At 38.7% G+C, this 13,020-nt stretch overlaps 1 protein-coding gene across 5 annotated transcripts in view; it reads left to right on the top strand.

The window, feature by feature from the left end:
- The window catches only part of LOC124795302 (thymidylate kinase), a 60,501-nt gene that overhangs the window by 40,820 nt on the left and 6,661 nt on the right, over positions 1–13,020 (top strand). For all 5 annotated transcript variants that reach the window (XM_047259267.1, XM_047259268.1, XM_047259269.1 and 2 more), the window contains one exon: positions 3,185–3,275. In XM_047259267.1, coding sequence (XP_047115223.1) covers positions 3,185–3,275 — 91 coding nt within the window. The remainder of the gene's footprint in view (positions 1–3,184; positions 3,276–13,020) is intronic.

Here is a 13,020-nt window from a genome sequence, read left to right as displayed (position 1 = left end):
AACATGATGGGTTCCACTTCTTGGTACACTGTCTGCTGTTAATTCCTGTGTCCATAATTGATTTTTATCAAGAACTTTATAACTTCTCAAATTCCAGCCAAGAAAAGATATGTTTTGCCATTCATTGGCAAATTGGCGACCAGAATAGGGAAGTCCTGAAAGCGAAAAAGTTATTTACAGGCTTACTACAACACGGGAGACAATAGGCAAGAATTTTTCAGTTACAAAGACATACAATCCCTTGGAATAAAAGCTGAATGTATAATTTCACTTGCACAGTGTGCCTTATATTGCATAAGAAAAACACAAATACCCAGGATTGAATGTAACAATATTATGAGAAGGAATATTCTGAGTGTAGTTTCAATTGCCTGAGACCGCAGTTGTGTGTGTGAGTTGTGTTTCGTGAGTGTGTGTGCATGTATGTATGTGTGTATATTTTTGACAAAGGCCTTAATGACCAAAAGCTATAATTGTGAGTCTTTTTGTTGTGCCTATCTGTGACTCAGCATTTCCGATGTATGGTTAGTAGCAACTTTCCTTCTCATTATATTGTTATAAGAAAAATGTGTATATCTGTATGCTTGAGCCTATAGGAGCATTGTAGATTCTGGAAAGCACAGAAAACACACTCTATCTTTGGACAGGATTGTTTGCACACTGATCGCAAATATTCCTTTGATGTGGAAATACCACACTTAAGAGAGCAAGGACGAACATTTTCAGGTTGCAATACTAGAAACCTATTCACCAGAAGAGCCATCTTGAACTGCTATTGAACAACCAAATGAGTTTTGCTTCTTCAGCACTTATGATTACTACTAAAATAGCTAAAGCCAAACCTGTTTGATATTTCTCCTACCAACCACATGCACAATGCTGTTTGTTGATATAATTTGCGCCAAAAAATCCATAAAAAATACTATGAATAAAATTGAAACATCTATGACTGTGTGGTGTAGTAAATAGTACTCCCTCCACTGTCAATATTCTGTTGTGAGAACTCTGTATTTAACTTGTATTGAGAAACAGTATTTAACCTGTGAACCTTGCAATACATTATTCTCCTAAGTGCTGCTCTGTCATCCACCCAACCTCCACAATATGCTAGTCCATCCCTATGCCACCACAAATTCCAACCCCTTGCCATAGGGGTCATATACCTGTAGAAGGACCAAGTGAAAGCCATGCCCAGTCCACACACACAATACTCCTTGTTCCAGTCATGTCACAGGATTATCCTATGCTGTGAATGCAACTGTGTCATTTACCAATCTCTGCTGTAAACATTGCTCAGCTTTTCATATTGGTATGACTACCAACCAGCTGCCCACCATCTGGGGCCTAGAACAAAGTTGACCACCCTGTGACACAGCATGCAGCTGAATATAACATTTTAGTTTTCAACGGGTGCTTCACAACCCAACCCATTTAGACCCTCCTTTCTGCTACCAGCTTTTCTAAACTGCATTGATGAGAGTTATCCTTACAACACATTCCCCACTCCCCAAATCGTTGTGGCCTCAGCCTCTGGTAACGTACTGACCCTACAGCCTCTACCCAACTATTCTGTCCCCTCTGTCCTGCCACTTTCTCCCAGTTCAAGTCCCCTCAACCTCAATGTGTGCTGCTCTCTGCCAGTGCAATCACTGGTCTCTTCCCCTTCTCTGCTCCTCTCCTTTCAGCTCAGCTTTGCCATCCATCTGTCTCCCTCAAAGCCTCCCGATGCTGTGCCTAGCAGCTTTGTTGTGTTACCTCTGGCCCCTGCACACTCTGTTAGGCAGCACTGATCCCTCTTCCCCTCTAGGCTGTTGTCCCTCTCCTTTCCTTGTACCACTCCAGATTGTTGCTCCTGTTTGACACATTTCAGTTGTACTCTAGTTTGAATGGTGAGAGTACTGCATGTCAGAATCTCCATGTTGTTAGAGCCCATAAAATGATCAATGCCAAGGCAATGTTCTGCAATAGCAGATTCACTCGGCCATTGTAAGTGTGTATGACTCTAATGCTTAGTACATTGGTCTTCTATGGTCTGGCCCATTGGCATGACACAACTGCAAGGAATGTGATAGACATTCACCGTATGACAACTAAAATCATCCTTTATGGATCCTATAAGGACCCTAATTTTAGATGCTGGTAGAAAAACACATTTCACATCATATTTCCATAGAATACAAGCAATCCTGTTAAAAATGCTCTCTGTGTAAGGCTTGACTTCGAGATAGGCTAGCTCATCTAACAAACTTTCAGGGTCTGAGATGATGTGGGCCCTGTGAACCAAGTTATGAAGTACCTCTTCACATTGAGCCGGATATTGACAACTATGAGCCTGTAGGTACAAGTCAGTGTGAGTTGCCTTCTCATAAACAGTGCGTGTCACAATGTACCATCAGTCTTCCTCCTGACGAACAAATAGAGAAAGGGAGAGCAGCCATCCTTCTACACCTCCATTATGAATCAAATATTTGGATGTATTGAATACAGATGTTCTAAAATTCCATTTAAATTCTCACTTCCATGAAGCCAAATATATGAAAAAACTCTTGGGTTTCAATGCACTCTAAGGCACATTCCTTGAAATCTTTGTTGAACAAATTGGCAATAATAGGTGACAATGGGAGTCCATTGGTTATGTTTTGAGTATGTAATGTTTCTGGTGTGTTCGTGGTGCAGTCTTTGTTAATGCCAAAGTAAGAAACAAGTTAGAATATGTGCTTCACATCTGGTTCTGATTGTACTCTTCAATTACACACTGACAGCTGTCATTATTTGTTTAGTGAAACCTATGTTCCAAAAGAGGGTAAGAGCTTTAGGATAATCTGTGGCATCTGCCAATCTAGTTTGATATCTGTATTTGGTGATGCAGTTGTGTAGTTTCGACAATTGTGAAGAACTGTGGGTAGAAATCATTGTTGTAAATTTCTGGATATTAATTGAATAGATGATTACTGAAGGAAGATTAAACAAGGGTGAAAAAATTTAAGATTTAATTGCATAATGTATTTCATATGAAAGCACCTGACATTTTCACATGTGTACATTTCACATGCATCACAACCATATTGAATGCAACAATCTCACTGTTCCAGCTTTGTGAGCTATCATTTTTTGTTGATTGTTATTTAAGTTGAAATCTATTCTTTAAATGTAATCATGATATTGTTTATTTCTTTCCTAATAGACCAAAAATAAAATCTGCATTACAAAATGGAGTTACGCTGGTTATTGATCGATATGCATATTCAAATGTGGCCTATTCTGCAGCAAAGGAGGTATGTTTGCTACTACATTTTAATTTTACTGCATAAAATTCTAAAATAGCTAAAACATTTTAAGTGTCTATGCCAAAACTCTAATACTGAACTTGTATACTTTAAGAAAATTGCAAAGTGCATATGAAGAAGAGTTAATTTGTTTAATTCTATTTGACCATTGAATGTTTGATGGTTGTTGTGATGACCATTGCTTGCTTGGTAATGGTGGGTTCATATATGAGCATAATTAAGTGGGTAGTAGTATTCTGTGTCCTGCACTCTGTATTTTCTGTGTGGACTGTCACTATAATGTTTACTATCTCCACTATGCGAACACATGCAAGATGTAAACTGGGTGGGGGACCACTCATATTAGTTTTGTGGGACCAGGAAACAAAGCACAATTTCTTACAAAAGAAAAGTCATACCAAATGAAAAACTGTGTTTTAAAATGAATAAAACACAATAGTGCTAAACAGTATTGTATAATGTCATCTATGAGCACTTTGTAATTAACGGAGAGAGTATAGTTTGTAAGTGATTTGTATATTTTGAATTACGCTCAGGCAATTAATGTTCAGATAACTGCAAATATTTTCTATATTCACATTTTGCGTAGTTTTTGATATTACTTGCTAAAAAATCACACACTGAAGCTACATCACTGCTGGAAACTTTAAGAATTGTCAGCTGCAAGGAGAATAGTGAAAAATGGAGAAACAGGTTTGAGATTTCACAACAAATAGCTCTTACTACATTTACTACTAGTTAATATCCTTAACCCGTTTTGGCTTTCTTAAAATTGTTTCTAAACAATATTCCTTTCGGTGCAGGATGCAAGTTTGCTTTGCCGAGTTCTTCCCCCTCCCCTTGCCCCCACTGCCTTCCCCGTAGGGGGGGGGGGGGGGGGGTAGCAGGGAGTAGCTGTCCTTTACTTCTTGCTGGCTATGTCATCGCAAAGTATGTGTCTTGGTCATTGAGGTGTCCCATGGACATTATTGTTCCAGTACTATTATGATCTTTCAATCAAATACAGCCCACAACTACAATGTGCAACAGAATGACAGGATTACATTTTCAAAACCCCCACTAATTATCTCCCATTGTGATGCATAGATTTGAAGGATGCCTACAACTTTCCTCTATGATGGTGCAAAAGCGTGGTGCCCTGCGACATCCCATCGGGCTTGGAGATGTTTCAGAATGTTGAAACAGGTGAAAAAATGGGCCACTACTCGGGAGTTCTTGTGAGCTGTAAGGTGGGTTAATGATGTCACGTTGGCACCCAATTTTACCACAGTTTTGCCTAAAGCCACCATGGATGTTACCACAATGAGAATGTCATCGCAGCCTCTCTTATCCACATTTCAAACTTCTTTTGACACTCCTGCGATGGAAGTCAGAACTAGTCATCCAGCATAGAAATCACAGTTTTCATATTAGTGGCTGAGGAAAACATTTCAGACACATCGCTGCTCACCATCAACACAAAAAGGCCTCACAGGGTGGCATAAAGGGCATAAATGAAACCAACCCTTTCCCTAGGGCATTGATTCTCACACAGTTTGTGGTCGTAAATGACATTTCACTGTGGGATATGCAGCAGGAAGATGTTCTTCACAACCTTTGACACTGTTGACACCCTTGCACATTTCAACCCTTCTCTAAGGACATTGTCCATCTGCTTACCCAATGAATGTGATCACACCCCTATGGAGTGCAGTGCGACTGCAATTTTTGGCTCTTGTGTACAGGTTGGAACCACTAGAGACCATTCAAAACCATTCTCACAAAATTTGAATGTAATCTGAAGCAGCAAAGGGTACTTTGTGCGAATAAAACGGTGGAGGGTGCCTCTAAGACCCCTCCAGTTCGGTAACATCATCAGTGCCACCCAAATCTGCTGCTCTAGTTCATGAGGGTTAGGCAACCCCTTCATGTTTAAGGGGTGGGGTTTGCCTACCTTCAGACACTAGGGCAGCCACCAGGCTGAATTGGTGTCAAGGTCTCTGACAGATACATTTGTAACATGCTCAGCATAGTTGCATGGATGGCACCAAGGGTGATACCAAACTGTGGGGTCTTAGAGGAACCCTATGCCGTTTTATTGATTCGTATGTTAATGTTGCACTGCCAGATGATCATGTCACAGGAGGGCAGAAAAAGGAGTGTTGAAAAAGCATAAGTACTCTTTGCTGGTTTGGATTATGTCCAAATTTTGTTGATTGGTTTTGAACAATCCCTAGTGCTTCCAGCAGGTACACAAGAGCAAAGCTTGCAGTCAGGCTACGTTCCAAAGGGGTGTGAGCACTTTCAGAGGGGGTGCAGCCGCACAATGTCCTTAGAGAAGGGTTGAAATATCCAAGGGTGTTAGCAGTGTCAAAGGTTGTCAGGAACATCTTCCTGTTGCTCACTGCACTGCAGACTGTTGTTTTTGACTGCAAAATGTGTGTGAATCAATGCCTCAGGGAAAGGCATGGTTTCATTGATGTCCTTTATGCCAACCACTGAGGCCTTTTCGTGTTGGTTCTGAGTATCAATGTATCTGAAATGTTATTGTCAGCCACCCATAAGTAAACCAGATTAGTTCAATGCTATGTGTTGCAGTTCTGATCTCTTTCTCAGAGACATCAAAAGAAGGGGTGAAATGTGAGGAAGTTGGGCTGTGATGACTTTCTCACCATGTGACATCTCTACAGTGGCATTGGGCAGAATTCTTGTGAAATTTGGTGCCAGTGTGACAACACTAACCCACCTTACAACTCATATGAACTTCCGAGTTTTTTGTTGACACCTTGCTGTTTGAAGCATTGCCAATGGTGTCGCAAGGTGCCATGCTTTTGCACTATTACAGAGGAAGAAGGGTGCTGACACCTTTCTTTGAGCCAAACCTCAAATCTATGCATCACCGTCGGAGACAATTAGTGGGGTTTCGAAAAAGTGAGCCTTTGATTTTGCTACACAGTGGATGTAATATAGGATGTTTCATGTATGACAGAAAAGTACATCTGCAGTTGACTCAATATATACATCAGCTAGTTCTCTCAGTAGCTGCCACCAGACGACTCAGCATATCATCCCAGAGTTGTTCATAACTTGAGATGCAGTACATATAAATTGAGCTTACCTTTATTTTTAGCAGCTGCTTAAAATTATGTCTCTCTGCAGTAAGTGCGAAGTGACACCTTGTCAACACGATGTCAAACTCTTGCCGAACTTCAGCTGCAAAAATTCTTGAAATCACAAGCTGGAATACTGTATTGTACCTGTTCATTATATGTGGATTGTTGGCTTCATCTTATTATTTGATATCCCTCAAAGTTAAGCTTGTATGTATTTATATTTGGGGAATGAGAAGGCCAGTCAGTGATGCTTGATGGGGAAACCTCAGCGCCCCAAAATCACCAGTAAGTATTTAGTGGAAGCACTGGACCCCAAAGTTTGGATCGTCATTCACCATTTATTGTACACAAAGTGATTTATTCATAAAAGGTTTCAGAATTAAAACATGTAATAAACTTCACTAGGAAATATAAAGGTTCTTTAAACTCAAATAAAGTTTACAATTTTAATACTACAATGTATAGCTTTCAGTTAGAAAAACAATAATTTAATTTAAAGAAAAATTTATTTGGATGATCTAACAGCAGCACCTTAGAGGGCAAGACATCCGCAAGTAACACTTCATTTCACAAACCCGAAACTTATGCACAACATATAAGCCCCAAAGGGTGCAAACATACTAATAAAAATTTGCCTGCAGAGAGAACAAGATGATGGCAGTAAAGGCAAGAACTCGAACCAGAAAGAATAGGGGATCACAACTCCTACTTATTAAAATTATTTTGAACAATACATGATAATCACTATTAGCAGGGACAAGAAGAACCGATACTCTTTAGTGAATCCCGCAGGCAAAGTTCTTCATGCCCACCAACATTTTTAGGAAAGCATTTAAACAAGAACCTTTTTTCTTTTAAAAATATAAAAATACAAGACCAGTAAAAAGTATCCGTTTCAGTGAGCAACCTGGAAGTATGGTAACATACAAAATTAGAATCCTTTTCTTTAACATAGAATTTAGTGACCCCTTGGAGAGCACAAGCTATTAAAGCAAACACTTCAAAATTGTGTCAAAGACTCTGAGGGGTGAAACAAAACAATACAACTTATCTTGTATTACGTACATGGAGTGGGTTCCAATAACATGGTCACACACAATGTTAGACACAGTTAATGCCTTGCTAGCCTGATCCTCTGACAGCTGGCAGAGGACAGCTGGTGGAGGGACAAACAGTGTACCACTAGACCACGGGCGTGCGAAACAAGAATCATAAGCCACAAAGAGGCTCGAACACTGACACATGCACATAGCAGTACAGGGCCGACAAGCAATCAAGTTTAGCATAGACTCCTGGTGTACAGAGCGTACATTAATAAATTTTAAATTACAGAGACCCCAACTGTACGCATGCAAAATCAAATGAACACAACTAAGCCCAGAACACCCCACTGAAGCTCTAAATGCAGTGACACAGTCTCAACTGAGTGTACCAAAGATAAATTACAGATGCATGGGCTGCTACAGGCATAACAAGTGAATGACCCAAGGAAATTTAAATTTTAGAATGCTTGTGTCAAAACTACATCAAAATTTCCATAAAACTAATTCGCAAAATACCCAGTTATAAGTCTGACTTAGTCATTTCTTATCCTGTGCAGAGGCAACACCCAAAACTCTGCAGAAAATGTTTGTTGGAATAACAGCGCTGTCAAATATGACCTCTGCTTGGTAATACACAGTGGTGCCTGGAACAGACTAAATGACAGTGTTAAGAGAGGGTGAAACAACAAACACCCACAATGATCACAGGTTTTCAGGGTAACAATGTCAGTGATATTACTCAAACCCTGGTGTGAATAACTTGAATTACTATTCAGCATCACTCTGAACTTTATGGATTGTAACACGGACCCATGTAATAAATTACAAATATGAACTCAGAGTTCAAAAGCAAAGTGCACTTAAAAAATTTAAGGGTAAACACATGTGCAGATGTTGAGGCCAGAAAACATGTCTAAATAAAACAAAGTAAGCACAGGAAACTCACTTTAAAATATTTCTCAGGGTCCACATTTAACAGCATAAATTCTCCAAGAAGCAGATAAGTGAACAAGGTCCAGTTAGCAACAGCTGTTGATGGACTCCAAGTGCCTAGGTTCCCCAACTAGCCCACAACACACCGTAAGTACTGCTGACACTGGCCAAAACAACAACCACTTTGCGGGGCATTTGCTAGGCTTATACTGCCCACACCTCTCTCCAGAGAGCCCTTTTCTCTGTGCCAGATTACACCACTTCTTGCTCAAGTAGCAATCAACAACCAAAGATCAAAACGAGGCAAGGATCAATATCAGGGGAGATGCCATGGCTCAATTGTTTCATCAAAAACAACTTGTAACACTATTAGACACACTCACAATGTGTACTGTTGCCATTGTCCTGTATGTTGTTAGCTCTCTGAAAAAAAAGTCTTTTATTCACTAATGTATCAAAATTTATGGTTTAGTATGAAGAGATCTGTCCAAAATTTTGTTGCACTAATTGCATATCACACTACTAGTAGTGTTTTTACATCATTCTGAGAGTCTTGGGCTTTATGTAACTGATGAGGATTTTCAGAACTTCACTGTTCATTGTTCTGCAGTTTCACGTACACTGATAAAGACTGTAATTCTTCATCGAAAAAGGAGCATTTTAGGATTAACCTCTCCATCATGCACAAACTGCAACAGCCAGTTGCTGTACTGATGTCAAACAACAGAATCTAAATTGTCAGTCGATGCACTACCATTCCTTTGTCAGTTTTTTTCTTTGAGGTTGTGCATGGCTCTGTGAGGAGATGGTGCTGAACAGCAGCCTGAAGTGCTAAATGGTGTAATGATTTCAACGTTTCTTTCCTAGACCTCTTGTGACCAACATGGATCCAGTCTCTCGAAATTTCTTTACTAATATGCGTACCATTGAATCTTCGGAAACATGTCCTGTGGAAAATTTTCATATGCAGGTAAGCTGACATTCCATATACAACTCTGTCCTTGCACAGTTTAAAGCAAGAAAAACGTGTCAACCCTTAGTGTATAGCAAATGGAAACTATACAACAACATAGTTGAAAAAAGTTCTCTTGATCACTCAAAAACTGTTCACCAATATGTCACATGCCGTACTGTTCGAGCACTGGGCTGGATCAGTGCTCAGTGATCAGAGCTGGCCACTGCCTCTGGTGATATTGACTCCCATGCAATACCAGAGAAGGTGAAATCCTGTGTAAGAATACCTTGTGCATTCAGCATGCCAAAGAGGCTGTTCCGGTGGCCATTGAGGAAACAGGTTGTAACCTACCGCATATTGTTGTGCATGTTGGAACAAAATGAGGTCTGTTGTCTGGTCTCTGAGGTTGTACGTTACATGATGAGTATTTTTAACAATCAATTTTACAATACGCCAATTTTGTTCAGAATTATATTAATATTTCATTTGCCGAGAACAGGACTAGTTCGTCATCAACACTAATTAATCTGTACACAATTAGCTACCCCATCGGGTGTATTTAAAGCAAGTACTTCATGAACATTTGTCAGCATAATTTTATAAGGCGGAATAAAAATTCCATTAGACTATTTTCTACAGTATCTTAAATGTTGTTAAACAATAGAGGCATGGTAATAAATAGATAACAACGAAATAAAATTACAGTGTATCGTGATGTGTTGTAATTATATGTACTGTATACTACAAGAAGTGGATCTCGATCAGTTACATTACAATCAATGGCAACAAATAGACCGGACCTCTTCGATAATTATGTCCAGACTGAAAATGGTATTAGCGACGATGAGCCAATTATAGTAAGATGACTTCGAAAACATAAAGGACAATAAAACAAGTAGAAAAGTTTATTTGCTCGAATGTCAATGAGGAATTTTAAATGTTTAGCTCTGGAAAGGAGCACATCGAAGAACTATGGCTTAAGTTTGAAAGAAAAGTTGACTGTGTACTGATAGATATTTAGCAAGTAGAATAGTTCATAATGAGAGGGATGCTCCACGATATAAAGTCACTACAAAGAAACTTCTAGAGAAACAGACTACTGCCAATAGGTGTAAAACTCAGATACAGCTACAAATAGAGAGATGCTGAAGGAAATATGTTTGACTGTCAAGAGGGTAATGTGTGAAGCCTTCAGTAACTACAGGCACAACATATTATTGAAAGAACTCTTAAAAAAATCTAGTAATATGTAAAGGCAGTTAGTGCCACCAGATCCAGACACTCGTGCATTGTACAAGACTTGAGACTGAGGGTAGCAAAGAAAAACCATTTCTTGAAAGCCTACTTAGTAAGTTTCAAGAAGCCACTGTAAGTGACGAATCTAGGCAAGTACTTTCTCTCTACATAGCGCTCCTATAGGGATGCTGAAGACAAGGTTAGACTAATTACAGCACACAGAGGTATTTAAGCAATTTTCCTTCCCGCAATACATATATGAATGGAATGGGGAAAAAGCCCTAATAATTTCTACAGAGAAAAGTACCATCTGCCATGCACTGCACAGCAGTTAGCAGAGAATGGATGTGAATTTCAATGTGTGAGGCCTAGTATGGTGCTATGTTCACTCAATTGTGGATGGAAAAAGTATCAAATATCATGAGATATTCTGGACAATATTATTTGAAAATTGGTCAAAAGCAAGCATTTTTCAGATAACATAAAGAAACACTATGTGAACAGAAAACAAAAATTTAGTATGATGGAATTTCATGAAGCGCACAGGGAGAGTAGAGTATGCAATTTTTGTTGCTTTCAAGAGTAAGGCCAGTTTTGACTAGTAGAAATTACATTTGTGGCTGTCAGTCAGAAGAAAATCAATGTATCATGGTTTGAGACAAGTACTGATGTGAATATCCACAGGCAAGGTCATTAAAGTGTTATTATGCAGTGGCACATGACTCAGTGGTAGCTGATATAAATCCTGATGATTAAAGAAAGTTTCGTCACCAGTGTTTCACTTGGAAGAGAAGTACTCCAGAAATTCTTTATCACTATGCATGATTGCTTCGTTTGAATCCCAAATCTGAGCACATCATAGAGTGAGGCCATCTGACACAGTTGATGGTGATCTGTCTGTTTGAAAGAGAGACACTTTCACAAGTAAAATATGCCATTGTGTGCAGAGAAATAAAACTCTTCTGTTTACATGCACAGTCCTTCTTCTTAGGACCATCCAACTAATAAGACAACATAAAACTACCTTTTGCAAAAATAACTCAAAACTATTTTGACAATAGCCTGCAAGCATGCTACATCCAGTTCAAGTTGTCTTTCCGGTGGATAACTTATCCATATGTACTAAATGCTGATCTTCATGAAGAGCTTCAAAGCAAACTTGGCTGGAGTACACTGCAAGATTTTTTTTTCTTCTTTTTCTGAAATAGGAAACATTAATTGTGAATCATCTTACTAAGGCTCGAAGCTTCTCTTCAGGTTTGTCTGTGTTTGCGATTTAAAATTTGGGTTGTTTTGAAAATCTGTCATATGCAAACACTATATATTTCTTTCTATTCAGTCAGACATGTTTTGACACCTGTGTGCCATCTTCTGAGGATCAAATTTTGTTTCTGTAAAGTACAATATAAAGTTTATAATAGATAAATGATTATAAACTTTATATTATACTTTATGGAAATAAAATTTGATCAACAGAGGATGATGCATAGGTGTCAAAACATATCTGGGTGAATAAAAAGAAAGAAATAATGTGTGCATTAATCGATTCTCATTATCAAAGTATGACAGTTTATTTCAAAGCTACTGAGAACAACAGTGTAGAAAATGTCCCCCAGAATATAGCATTATTAGTGAGTCTGTCTGAGGACATGTTGACATAAGGGGACGTTGACACAGCAAAAGAGCATTTCATTTTGATTGTTCTAGAAGCACAACAAGAACAATCTTTCCTGTGAACTGATAAAAGAAATGACCTACTGTCAAGAAAGGTTCCAATCCATTCATAAAGTGATTAGAATTTTCACTTAAAAGTTTGAAAGGGGAAAAACGGAGAGAAAGGGGGAAATGAAGCCCTGCAAGGAGAGTGAATTTTGACACGGATCAAGTAAGGGTATTTTTCATGATTCAGAATGAAATGTTGAAGAAAATACACAAGTTACACTGGATTAACGTACAACAATGATTCGTTTACGTGTCGCATTTAGGCTGTTTTATGGATTTATGCTTAAGTAATGAATAGGCACTCTCAATGTGAGCACTCCAAAACATGCGATAAAATGGTTACTTGAGAACAAACTACATGAAAGTGCATGCACTTGAGAATGAATGATTAGGAGGTAGCACAAGTTGAAATTTGTTAAACAGAGTGCAGGGATCCTTTCAGGGGTGAAGATGTGTGCAAAGAATCTATTCATCATCGCTTCTCAATATGGCAAGAACTGTAGATTACTAACTTCAATTACAATAAAAAATTAATATTCCAGGTCAAGATCAAACTGTTTTATGTTAATTTTTGGGGATGTGTGAGATTTCATACTGACTTCTTCCCCAAAACACAAAATACACTGCCTTTAAAAATATTATGGGAAATAAAAAAAAGTTTACATTATAATTTTTTCAACAACGTTGTTGAAATAATTAATTCTCAGAACCCCACTCTAATTTAGGACCCCTGAAAAACATCTGATCCTAAA

Source organism: Schistocerca piceifrons, chromosome 4 (genome assembly GCF_021461385.2).
Source record: "Schistocerca piceifrons isolate TAMUIC-IGC-003096 chromosome 4, iqSchPice1.1, whole genome shotgun sequence".
In the NCBI taxonomy this organism is placed as follows: Eukaryota; Metazoa; Arthropoda; class Insecta; order Orthoptera; family Acrididae; genus Schistocerca; species Schistocerca piceifrons.
This window is presented reverse-complemented; position numbering and strand designations above follow the sequence as displayed.